We start from the raw sequence: 13,206 nt of genomic DNA on the forward strand, positions 1-13,206 counted from the left end.
AGATGAGGCAGAACATCGTGGGAGAAGGGCCCAGAAGAGAAAAGCTCCTCAGCTCCTGGTGGGGTCAGAAAGCAGACGTGGGGGGCACAGAGAACAACCCTTCCAGAGCATACCCCAGTGACCCACCTCCTCTAGTCATGCCCCCCACCTGCCTATGACCACCATCTAGTTTGAATCATCCATTCAAACTAGGATAATTAGGTTACAGCCCTTATAACCTAGTCATTTACTTCTGAATTACCTGACTAATAGGAACTTTGGGGGGACACCTCATGCCCAAACCATAATGCAGTTCTTCTACTGGAAACTGAAGATGATAATGGTTCTAACTACTCTTTCTTACGGAATTTAAATAATATACTAGAGAAACTATAACATGTAACATATTTCCTGGCCCACAGTGAGACCCAATAAATGTTAACTAGTATTATTACTACAAAAGAAACAAGGTAACATTTCAGAATTCTTTAAGGTATATGCTACTTCATCCCAGCCCCATGAAAACCCTCACCAGTAATCTCCTTTACAGAAAGGTGAAGGCAAATGACAGAAAATTTGCTATTCCTAACTTGCCTCTGCTTCTGTAACAAATGACAAATATCATTACTTCAACTCAGAAATTTTTGTTGTGTTTCTTTCTTACTGCCTCCCATTTGCAATGCTATTCTGGATGCCTCAGTCATCAGAATACTCAAATGTTAATTGACTGTCATCTTTTAAAAACAAGATAAATACCATCCATTATTTAATCTGGAAGGGAGTCTGAAGGTTTTCCCAAATTTGGCTCTCAACTCAGTGACCATAGTAAATGCTCAACAAATATCTGTTGATTCTTGTCCAACCCCTTCATTTTGAAATGGAGAAAATAATGCCTCAAACATGAGAATTGGCTAAATTCTCAGGTCAAGACTGTGTTTCTGGCTAAATAGCAGTACACTCCACCACATATCTTCATGAAATATGCTTTGGGTGTTAAGGGATTCCAGGATAAACCATGGATTCTCTTATCTCTGTTTTCCTGAGGATAACTCTTCTATTTAAATTCCTCCCACCCACCACTAGCACTTCCTGTCTTGCTCCCTCCCCCTTTATTTTCCTCCATAGCACCCATCACCATCTATCATACTATGTATTTTATTTAATTGTGGTCTGCCTCTAAGAGTTTCCCATCTGAAAGTTAGTGTTTAGAGAAGTGTTCCATATATTCTTTTTTTTTTCTGATGAAAATAAACACAAGTTTAATGCTGTTGAATTCAGTAACATCTAAAGTGTAGTCCTAACCAATTTAATCTCTAGTTTTCATCTTCCAACTGGAGGTAGATTTGGGAGCCTGATGATTCTCAGTTAAAACACTCTTTTCTACTTTATTGAGGACTTTGGATAAGCAACTTCAGCTCCATGAAACTCCTTTTTTTTTTTTTTCTTCTTTCATGTATAAAATGAGGCATTATCTATACTTGGATATCTGAAACCTTTTAGATCAGAAACTGGAATATAGAAAAAGCCTCAATAAATGTCCTTCATTATTGTAAGCCCAGGAGACTTCTGGTAGTGAACACACAGTCCCTGACATGATCCTGTCTTTCCCCATTTGAAACTTGGCCACACTGACCCCTCCATCTGAAAGGTCTCTCCACCCCATCTCATTTCAGTCTTTGAAATTCTTCTCCTCTTCTGAGATAGGATGTTCATCACTCTCTCAAGAGTATTTTGTGTATCTCTTAAGTCACTTAACATTACATTATTTTCTGTTATTATGATTTGTATGGTTGTCTTAATTTCAATGTTGTATTGTACATTTTCCAAGCCTGAAGCCCTCTTCATCTTTGAAACTGCCATACTAACTAACAAACTGTCTCTACAATTTAATTGACCTCATAAATATTTAATTCAGTTAAAAACAGGCAAGCTCAGTACTTGTGCATTGCTTATACTGGAGAATTCAAAATTCTTATGGCTTAATTAATGATTAAATCAACAGTAGGGTGAAATTCTTATTGCTAAAAAACACAGAGTGTCAGCAGAATTTTGAGTAAGGGAGAAATCATAGGAAGGAAGTATAGAGAAAGACTGTCCATTAAATCATGACTCCCAGAGATTGCACGGCTATCACCACACCAAAGACTATTTTGTTCAGAAGTTGTTATTTCAGGACCACTGGTTACTGGGTTAAATGAAATGAGGTAAGACTCCAGGGAAACAAAAAATACGCCTGGCACAACCACAGCAATTGGCTCTTCAACAAAACATTCTGGTATCATTAGTTAGAACAAGTTATAAATATTACAATATATCATTTAAACTACTTGAAGTTCGAGATTACTTTGCACATATTTGCACATGTAGGTGAGTTCAAGTTCAACTCAACAAACAAAACATGCCCTCCTGTTATTTTTATTTGGACTGATTTGATTTTGGCCAGATTTCAAAACAAAACTTAACTCAAACTTCCTAAATTCCTAAAGAATGTTTTTAACATGAAGAAAATAGTCAACTGAACAATGAGAATGAACAATTATCTATGATGGGAAGTAAGGTCTTGTAGGAACTAAACTGATCAATCATTTTGGTATTGTAAACTATAAGTAGTTGTTGAAGTAACAGAAGCATCAGACACAGATCATCCTATGACCTGACATCATCTCTACCCAGAAAAGGAATCTAAAGAAATGACCAAGTTCCTGGAAATTGACATGTGATAAAAATCCAAATCAAATGAACTAAGACTGCATCAAATGTTTGTTAAATACTTCCTTAAACTATCATTCTAATGACCTCTAAACAGTTTCCATTTTATAAATGTAAGAATGCAGAATTTGAGGGGTAATCTAGTTTATATCCATGAAAGGGAGGCAGACAAATGTGTGCCTGGCAAACATACAAGATAAAATAAGACCAGAATAGTGATTTTTTAACCTGAGTTAATATTAAATCAATTCCAACATAACTTCTTTCAATATTTTCATATAGAGTTTTTTCATGTGAATTTTTAGTAATGTACTTAATAAATCAGGAAAATAGTAAAAAGAAATGTTTCCCTCCTTATTTCATGCCAAAATAAATATGTTGTGATCATTGCTCTTTTAATTTAAAAATGAAGATTGTTACTTTTACTTTTTTTTAAAGCAAATTTATCTAAAAACAGGGGATACCTAATAAGTTAATTTCTGGTTACACTTATCATATTTGGCCCAAGAGGTTTCATATTATACTCATATTATTTTGTAAAATTATTTTCATTAGGAAAAATATGTAAAATATAAGTAAAATGTTAGACACAACTAATATGAATTTTAAAATTTGTTCATTCAAAAATTGTATTTACTCTGGGCTGGGAATGCATCTTCAATACTAGAACACTAGTCTACCATACAGGAGGCCCTGGATGTAAAGCTTACTCAAAACTTTTGAATTTTGTTGATAGCAATTGCTTACCATGATTTTTCTCTGGAAGATAAACTATAATGCTTAAGGAATGGGTGAGTATATACCCTTTTGTTTAAGAAAACAAAGTTTCTGCATTATTTTACTATTTAAAAATCAAATAACAAGACAGTTTCCAGAATGCTGTGTGAACATGGGATCTCAACCTTTTATAATCCATTTCAGATTAATTACTTAATAAGACATTTACTGTGAATTACTTGATAATACAAAGTTTAAAAAAAAAACAGTAGCCTAATGTTAGTTTTCTCTAATATAAGTCTCTTAATACTGTGGAAAAAATTAAAGAACCAAAAACCAATATAGCCTTATAGATATCCATGTATATAATTAGATTATTTCATAGGAAATAAAATTCCAGACAAAAATGCTTCTATTTTAGCCAGGCATGGTGGCCCATGCCTGTAATCCCAACAGCTTGAGAGGCTGAGGCAGGAAAATCTCGAGTTCAAAGTCAGCCTCAACAACTGTGAGGCACTAAGCAATTCAGTGAGACCCTGTCCCTAAATAAAATAAAAATAGGGCTGGGGATGTGGCTCAGTGGTTGAGTGTTGAGTTCAATTCCTGGTCCCCTCCCCCCAAAACCTTCTATTTTTATAGAATACTTTTATTTTTATGACTTTCTATATTAAATATAGAAAATGAAGCTACTAAATATATTCTTTGTGGAAGTGATTTATCATATTTAGGCATATAAATACTTTTAGAGATATAATATACTTTGGTGAATTCACCCTCTCCCCTGCTCTATCATATATTTTACAAACTAGAAACTAAAACCCAGTAAAATCTAAATGACTTTTCTCATGGTGGCCAGGGGCAGAGCTGGGACTACAACTGGGTAATGCTCAATAAATAACTCATTATTCTTTTCATTCTAATATAGACATTAAGGATAAGTGGGTGGAGCTTCTGTTTACTAAACAGGGAAACAAATGTGCTAAATTTACTTAATGCCTCTAAGTGAAAAACACTTGAATTCAATTTCTCTCCAGGTTGCCTCTGGAGAGAAAGAAAGAGAGAGAAATATTTGATGGGAAGATTTCTTACATTTATATTTTTTTCTTCCAGTCTTTTGAGTACTATTAAGTTTTACTTTATAGTCAAAGAAAAAGTTCCCATTGCATGTAAACAGTTTTCACAACAGACACTTGCTGACCATACAAAGTGGCAGCTAGATGAACATTAATTTCCAGAAAGTGGAGAAACCCATATTAAATGACTCGACTGCCTATATCCAGGAAATGTCTGAGCCAGGAATTCAAAATCCTCAGTGTCAAAGCATTGCTCCAGCCTTGGGGGATCAGGGAGTAGAGGGATTCATGCCCTGTCTTCCCATACCATTTCTTTAACCTCTAAGGATCACAGAACATTCTCCACACGATAAAACAAAAGCTCTTGTTGAAGGTGCAGATACTTATTTAATGACAGAAAATTTCCATGCAAGTTGTAAATATTGTTCACAAGCTAATAAGTCCCTTTTCCTCTCAAGATGTATAAAATTCCTTTTAGGCCTTTCATGGGATAGACAGAGGCACATCAACTGAATACCAGCTGAGTTTCATTTTTCCGTTGGGCTTTTTCTCCAGCATTCACATCAGTATATAACTTTTCCAAATATATATATATGGAAAAGTCATATACTGTACATTTTTAAAACTCTTGGAGAGGTGAATGACCGTTATTTCCTGCTGGGCAGTGTCTTTCTTTTCCTTGTTTCACAAACAAAACCCGGATGTGACTTGGAAAGGGGAAAAGAAAAAAAAAAAAAAAAAAGACCAAAAGTAAAACTTTTGTTGTGCCCGATCCAGTGGGTCCCCCGGGCGTGGCAGGTCCAGGGCTCAGCAGCGCGGGACCAGCATCCCTGCTGCGAGATCCTGTGCTGGAAGCTGATCCAACCTTGACTCAAGACTGACCCCGAGTTCCCGGGGTACGACCTCGGGGGTTGTAGGGACTGGGAAAAAGCTTAGGCTCCCTGGACTCTAGGAAGGGCTGGCGTGAGGAGGCGTCCCGGAGGAAGCCGAGCCCCCGGGGAGCTGGGGACAGCGGTGCTGGGAGGCAGTCACGTCCTGCGCTGGCGGGCGGGAGGCCAGGGCCCGCAGTTATTTCGGGAGGCGCCCTGGTTCACAGCACTTCCAGCCGCTCCACTGCCTGAGCTCCCCCTGGGCCCAGGGCTGGAGCAAAAATGCCTGCCCTTCACATGGAAGATTTGCCAGAGAAAGAAAAGCTGAAGATGGAAGTTGAGCAACTTCGCAAAGAAGTGAAGCTGCAGAGACAACAGGTAAGTAAGTGTGTCTGTTCCAGAATACTTCCTTCTCTGAAATAAAGGAGGGTGTGCTTTTCCTAGTTAGTTGCAATAAAACAAGTGGTTTGTATTTATTCTTGCAGCTTCTCTTTAAGTAAGACTTTAGCAGTGCCTGGGATCTGCCAGTGGATGTGAGGGATAGGAGGTAGAGGAGAGCAAGGACCTGATGAAGAATGTCGCATTAAGCCAAATGCCTAACAGGGAAGGAGCCTGTACCTGGGAAAGAGACAAGGAACTTGCATTGAACTAAACAGCAGTTGGTTTAAAAAACTCAGCGATAGGAAAATGACGATGGCTAGTTGGTTCTGGAAAGAATGGTATTTGAATTTCTCTAAAACCACATTTTAAAGTCTTCCAACTACTTCACCTAGTTTTGAATTTCACCAGTGGTCTTCAGTGATGTGATAGTTTTGTCCACGGGAGCTTGGAAACAAAATGTCCGAGTTTCTGTTTTTATTTATTTGTAAATCCCATGTCTTTATAATATCCAGTTTTATAAATATGCATAATGGGTCCATACAGTAGAATCTATTTATTTATAAATAATTATATCTCTACTGAGATGTATATGAGTTACAATTTAAAAATTTTAGACACGACTGAGAAGGGACTACTATTTCATCAAAAACATATGCCTCTGTATTCAGAGATGTCCCCTGAAATTTGATGAAAGTTTTGTAGCTTTTACTTCAATTTCGTACTGGTAATGGGAGCCTTAATTAGAAAACTAATCTTTCTTCCCTTTTTATACCATCAAGCAATCTGTGGCACAGGAGAAGAAAGCTTTTGGATAGATTTTTCTTTTTTAAAGGAAGTTATCTAATCTTTTCTCTGTAGCAAGAATGTTTTGAGCTGAATTTATTTATTTATCATTTAATACTTTAAAAATTTTAAGAAAAAGAATGGAAATGAAGCAAATCTTATAAATATTGTCATTCTTCTTAATATTCTATTTCAGTCTGTGATGATTGGTAGATTTTTTCAAGTTTTACTTTTACACATTTTGTTTTTTTTGTCTTCAAACTTAACCTTCTACTTCCTAATTCCAAATCTTGGCTCCTTCTAAAATTTGCAATGGGATGTCCTTCTTCTCTATGCTGAAACTTTCAAAATGCCAATGTTCATAGGGATAAACAGGACCCAGTTAATAAGCTTGTTTCTTGAAGGGTCTCATTTCAGTCAAGGCAAATCCCCCAGTATAGCAAGTATTGGCCACCTTGATTTTACCACTTAGTATTACGAATTAAATAGAATTGCTTATATTGAAATAATACATTGCCTGTGCAAAGTTGCAATATCTTAATATTTGGTATCACTATGCAGAACTATAAGGGGGAAAAAAGAAACAACTCTGTTTTACTTATTTCATGTTTCAAATTAGATATCAGGCAAGTGACAGTGTAGAAAACAAGCATTATTCCTTAGCAGCTTCTCCCTGCCAGACACCACTACCCCTTAAGACATGCCCTGTTAAGTCAGTTTCCCAACTCCAATTGTATGCCAGAGGAAGAGAAAACTTCAGGGTTAGGCTTGCTAGACAAGACAGAGACATCTAAGTCCTAATAAAAATATTCAAATCTATTTTATTATGCACTGTAAATTATAGACTATTAGTACTAGGCTAGTGTTGTGACTCCTAGAGACTATTCAACTACTTCACTTTAAGGATTAAAAACAAATGAAAAACAAAAACCTGAGTGTGGGAGCAGCTGACTAGTTCCTTACATAAGACCACTGAGAGTGTTAAGGCAGATACTTGAAAATGCTTTTCCTGATGCCCAGTTAATTATTTTGGTACTCGACTGTTAACATCTGAGCTGTGTGCTCTGTTCAGGCCAAGGACACAAATTCACAAGTTACATCTGGCTCTAGCTAATTAGAATGTTGGTCAAACATATTCCCTTGATCATGAATGGAAATGTATCAGAGGAACAATAATTCACTTTCAGAGATTATAGACCTCTTTGGAAACCTAATGAAAAAGCCTCTATAAGAACAAATATAATGTGAACTTGAATCTTATCTAGAAATTTCTTCAGGGCCACAGACTCCAGGTTATAGCCACTTGCTTCATCAATTCTGATAATTTATTTATAATAACACACCCTATGAATGGCAGCAACAATTGAGAGCAAATATTATCTGAAAGAATGGTCCTTGAAAAGATTTTATTTTGCTGTAAAAAGTTACATAACTATATTTTAAGTTGTATCACCTAGTTTTAAATTTTGAATCAGTGACCTCCACTCTGCTGTGCAAAGAATAACCCTTGGGGTTTGTAAGTGAAATAATGAAATTTTTATTTTTGTCAAGTTTTAAATTTCATAGTTCCATAATTATGTGTGCTTTAAAATTATGTATAATATATTAACACTGTGGTATCTGCACTTATTTATAAGTAAATTATCATGTACATTTTGGGATGCATATGAAAACATGTTATAGCGATATCCATTAAAATATTTTGAAGCTACTAATCTAGCTAACAAATTCAATGGGAATATTCGCCTGCTTTCAATAGATCTCCAGTGCAATTGGTTAAAGCATCTACAGTTTTTACTTCTAATTTCTTACTAGGAATATAAACATTTATTAAGACATCAATTCTTCTCTTTTCATTCCAATTTATTCCGTGTGTGTGTGTGTGTGTGTGTGTGTGTGTAAACTCTTTCAAACTGTCCTTTAAGGATAAACTTTTTGAAGAAACTATTCAATCCTTTTTTCATTGCAGAAAAAGTTTAAACTGATTACATGAACCCAAGAATTTCAGATAAGCTTAATAAGCCTTTGATAAGGCTTTTATTATGATTATTGCCTTTATGCAGCAGGAAGGGACTATGAACAGAGACACAGAATGAGCTATGTGGGCAACTCCACCCTTCCCAGAGTGCTTTCCCCTAATGCTGCTGTCACTGTGTGAAATTCCAGACAGGGCACATACCACTGAGTGAGAATTGAGGCACGACACACGCCAAAACTGGGCATTATTTCCTGCTGCATTTCTTCATTATCATGAAAATTTTAAAGTATAATATGTTTGAGTTCCCAAAAATATGGTAAACATGTCAAAATTATGTTTTAACCTAGGAAGGAACTCATATGAGACATAATGAATGCAAATTCCTAGGGATGATTTACTTAATACAGTGACTTTGAAATATTTTGATCTTGACCAACAGTAAGAACTATATTGACATAGATTATATCTTATATAGAAATAATATTATTAAGTGTCTAGTACAGAAATTATATATAAATATAAATGTTTAAAAAGTAAAGCTGGCTTATACAACTATAATAATTTCACTAAAAGGTGATGATAAAGTTTGAACATTTCTGAACTAATTCTTTCTATTAATATTTATTTATTTATTATTTTTCGTTTCTGTACATCAGGTGTCTAAGTGTTCTGAAGAAATAAAGAACTATATCGAAGAACGTTCTGGAGAAGATCCACTGGTGAAGGGAATTCCAGAAGACAAGAATCCCTTCAAGGAAAAAGGCAGCTGCATTATTTCATAAATAACTCTGGGGAGAAACCTCATCCTCAGTGTAAGAGCTAGTTGTTTTAGTTTCCCCAAATAAAACCTAACAGCCTTTTAAGGAAGAAAAAATGAAGTCTAAAGAAGAAATCTCTTAAGCACTATATTGATAGGTTTATGTATAAAAGCATATCTGCTTCTCATCTTTGCTCACTGTATGCCCTTTTTAAGAGGACAGAATATCTGATGTACAATTATGGAATTAAGGACATGAATTGTGCACGACTCACCTCTTTTAATATGTTGCTTGATGCCCCAAATAAAGTTTCATCTTGGGAAAATAAGTGTTGGTGATTTCAGAAAGCACTTTTCATGCATTAGCTACTTTTCCTTTCTGTAACCTTCTGAGTGTTTGGGAAATGGATGAGAAGATCAGGTGGTGTATTGGATCAGGTCTCCAAATCAGCTCTCTCTGTTCCACGTGTTTACTGTGCTGCATTCTGACTTCTGGAATGTGTTTGATCTAACCCCATTAGGAAACTGAGCAGGTTGAATTCCTAATAATGTTGACAGGATTCAGATTATCTGAGTCAGGAGCCAGGCCAAGCCATGTCTACATTAGCACTTTCCCCAGTTTATCATCATTTAGATTTTGTTCAAAATGTTTCTGCATCAGTGGCTTTGGGAAAAGGCCCAGGCTGGGAAACAGAGATACCCCTCCTACCTGCAGTGCAGTGGGAGGGCCAGCCCTGGCTTTGAGGATCTAGCCAGTATGTTTGCCATCAAAAAGCTGTATCTTCGAGGTGCTCTTTAGCAGATGCAAGCCAAACATGACTATTTTTCTTCTCTTCAAAAAAAATATTAATAATACAGTGAACCCTGGTCCATTTAAAAAATTGATTTGCCTTTTAAATACTGATTAGTAAGAATTTTTTACATATTTTGGGCACTCATCCTTCATTGATGACAACATGTTGCAAATACCTCTACGCCATGACTTCAGTTTTCTTAGTGACATTAGCTGCAGTGGGTTTAGCTGGAGAGTACCAAATACAAGTTACTTCATGAAGACCTCAAAGAAAGGTAGTTTTCTTCCTCTCTATGCAGTTTCCCTCTTTTTCACTCTATCTTTGATTGCAAAGTGCTCCAGATTTGGGCAAAAGAGAAACAAAAGTTACTAACTTGTCTTGTGATTTAAACTGTGGCACTGGAAGCCCACAGTTTCTTATATTTTCTCTCACTCACATATGTAAGTGTGCCTTCCTTATTAAGCCAGAGAGGTATCTGTGGTCTATAACAGCTTTCTAAAGTATATTAGTCTTCTTGCTCTGACATACTTGATAAAAAACAGGATACCAAGGCTTTTCAAAAAGTAGATTACATCAAACAGAGACTATTTCCTTCAGTTTCCTGTCATTTTCCAAGTGATGACATCAATTAGTATTACTGAGAGCCCAGGGACAATTCTAGTCTAAAGCATGATCCAATCCAAGGTAAGATTTAAGAGTATAACATATATTTCTTCCAAGCACCATTGAAAAATTAGTATTGAGAGTGTTGTTGCTATTAGTCATTTAACATTTAATAAGACATGACATTTTACTATCTTGGTGCTTCTAAAGTTTTACTTTGATGAGCTGCTTCATTTTTTTAAAGTTATCCAATTTTGTTGCATAATAAAGAAAACATCTATTCTGGTCACTGGTAAAGCAGATCAGCATGTTTATCCTCTAACATCTTGAGAGCTGTATTACCAGGCTGTCTCCCACTCAAAATATCAGTCACATTCAGCCATCTATTCATGGGCACCCACAAGTCTTACCTTTTGTTCTTCATGTCCCAACTATCTGACAAAGTAGCCAACCAGTTTCCAGTTTTCTCTAATAAATATCCAATCTTGTAGCTGTTTCTACTAAATCAAAACTGTTATTAATTTTTCTTACTTTGTCATCATCATAATTCAGCAAACCAATAGAAATATAATAAAACTGTTTTGTTTTTCAAATGTTTAAGTGCTAGAAACTTATAATAGTAAAAACTACAATGACTAATATTTGAATGTTATAAATGTAATATTCAGTGAGAATTTTTTAAGTAAAATTTAAAGTATCACTCAATTTTTGCAAGTAGATAATTGTGTAATCATTTGATATTGATTAAAATTAGTTGCCATATTTTGTGCATTGAGATTTAAATTCTTTGAACTCATCCTAAGTTAGAAAAATTGTTCTTTTCTATTATTAGAAAGAATCTACATTACAAGCTCACCTACACTTAGTATTTTAAGATCACATATTTTTTATTTTGGATGAGAATTAGTTTAGACAATAGTAAGAATTAGTATATCACTACTGTTTAAATTTGCATTTCCTTGATTTCCAGGGATTTTTATTGTCAACTTTTAACTTAGGTCAGTTTTCTATTTTTAAATTTCCTGTCATCATTTTTTTCTCATTTTGAATACTAGTTCATTTTTTTTTCTCATTAAGTTGTAGGAAGTATTCATATACTTGAGACAGTCATTCTTTGTGGTGATACATCTAGGGAATAACTTCTCTTATTCCATTAATTTTTCACTTTGTCTATTGAGAACTATTTATTGAAACACAGAGGATTTTTCACTTGTGAATTTTTTTGAAATAATTATAAATTCACAGGAAATCACAAAGAAATGCACAGTGATAACAGCAGGTATAAAATTTGGTCAATTTAAGCAGATGAAATGAATCTTTAAAATCATGGTTTAAAAAACAGTTTGGCAGTGTCAAGAATCAAAATTGTAAAGAGCAAACTTTAAAATTTTTAGAAAAAATATGTAGAAGAATATCACTTTCAGGTAGAAAAAAAAACTTCTTAAAACATCACGCACACACACACACACACACACACACACACACACACATATGCCAAGTTCTAAGATAAAAATTCATTGTTTCACTACTTAAATTAAAATCTTTATATCCAAGGCAGCTGAGGGCAAACAGTTCCCTCAGAGGAGACCTAGAGTCACACTGAGCAGGAGCTTCAGCAACACCAGTGGAAAAAAAGCAACCTTGAACAGCATCGCAAGATCCCTGAAAATCAAACCAAAGTCCACAGAAGTAGTTAAAACCTATGTACAGGGACTGGGGTTGTAGCTCAGTTGTGGAGCTCTTGTCTCTCAGGTGTGAAGCACTGGGTTCGATCCTTAGCACCACATAAAAATAAATAAGCAAAATAAAGATATTGCGTCCATATATAACTAAATTTTTTTAAATGTTAAAATAGAAATTTTAAGTAGGATCAATAGTTTTCTTATGTAATAGCCAAACTATTCATGATAAAATTGAAATTCTTTGTTTTATAAAAAAAATCAGAAAAAAATGCAATCTGAGTAGAAAACACAATCAACTGATATCAATACCAATATGATTCAGGTGTGAGAATTATCTAACAAATATTTTAAAGCAATCATCATACAAATGCTTCAACAGTCAATTACAAAGTCTCTTGGTACAAAGAAAGAAAAAAAGAAAAGGAAAGAAAAAGAAAATCCCAACAAAGCAGTAGAAGTTATATAAAAATACTTAGTGAAAATTGTAGAAAATACAGTAATTGAAATTTTAAAAAATAAATCTCATTAGATGGACTCAAAAATAGAGCAGTGATGAGAGGATAGGATCAGTGGTCTTGAACACCAATCTATGGTATTTACTCAATTTGAACAACAGTAAATGAATTGAAAAAGAAATGAACAGATTCACAAGAACATATAGGATAATAACAAAGGATCTAAATGGGTGTAATCGGAGTGCCCACAGGAAAACAGTCACGTGGGATGAAGAAGTAGCAAGAGAAAAATAATGGATGAGAACTTTCAAATTTAGCAAAAGACATATATATACTGAGTCAGGAAACTGAGCAAACCACAGATAAAATATATTCAAAGAAATTCACACCTAGAGACATCATAATTAAGCATCTTAAAATGAAAGA

General features: G+C 34.9%; 1 protein-coding gene across 1 annotated transcript; it reads left to right on the plus strand.

The window, feature by feature from the left end:
• The first annotated feature begins 5,244 nt into the window (after positions 1-5,244).
• Positions 5,245-11,299, plus strand: Gng11 (G protein subunit gamma 11). The gene is made up of 2 exons (XM_026391573.2): positions 5,245-5,725; positions 9,146-11,299. The coding sequence occupies exons 1-2, from the start codon at positions 5,630-5,632 to the stop codon at positions 9,269-9,271; spliced, it is 222 nt and encodes a 73-aa protein (XP_026247358.1). The 5' UTR covers positions 5,245-5,629; the 3' UTR covers positions 9,272-11,299.
• The last annotated feature ends 1,907 nt before the right edge of the window (positions 11,300-13,206 follow it).

Source organism: Urocitellus parryii, chromosome 3 (assembly GCF_045843805.1).
Source record: "Urocitellus parryii isolate mUroPar1 chromosome 3, mUroPar1.hap1, whole genome shotgun sequence".
Taxonomy (NCBI): Eukaryota; Metazoa; Chordata; class Mammalia; order Rodentia; family Sciuridae; genus Urocitellus; species Urocitellus parryii.

Bases quoted from the DNA above. Each gene is read 5' to 3' on its own strand.
- Gng11 (XM_026391573.2), top strand. From the start codon at position 5,630: ATGCCTGCCCTTCACATGGAAGATTTGCCAGAGAAAGAAAAGCTGAAG. The intron at 5,726-9,145 runs GTAAGTAAGTGT...TCTGTACATCAG, and splicing joins TGAAGCTGCAGAGACAACAG to GTGTCTAAGTGTTCTGAAGA.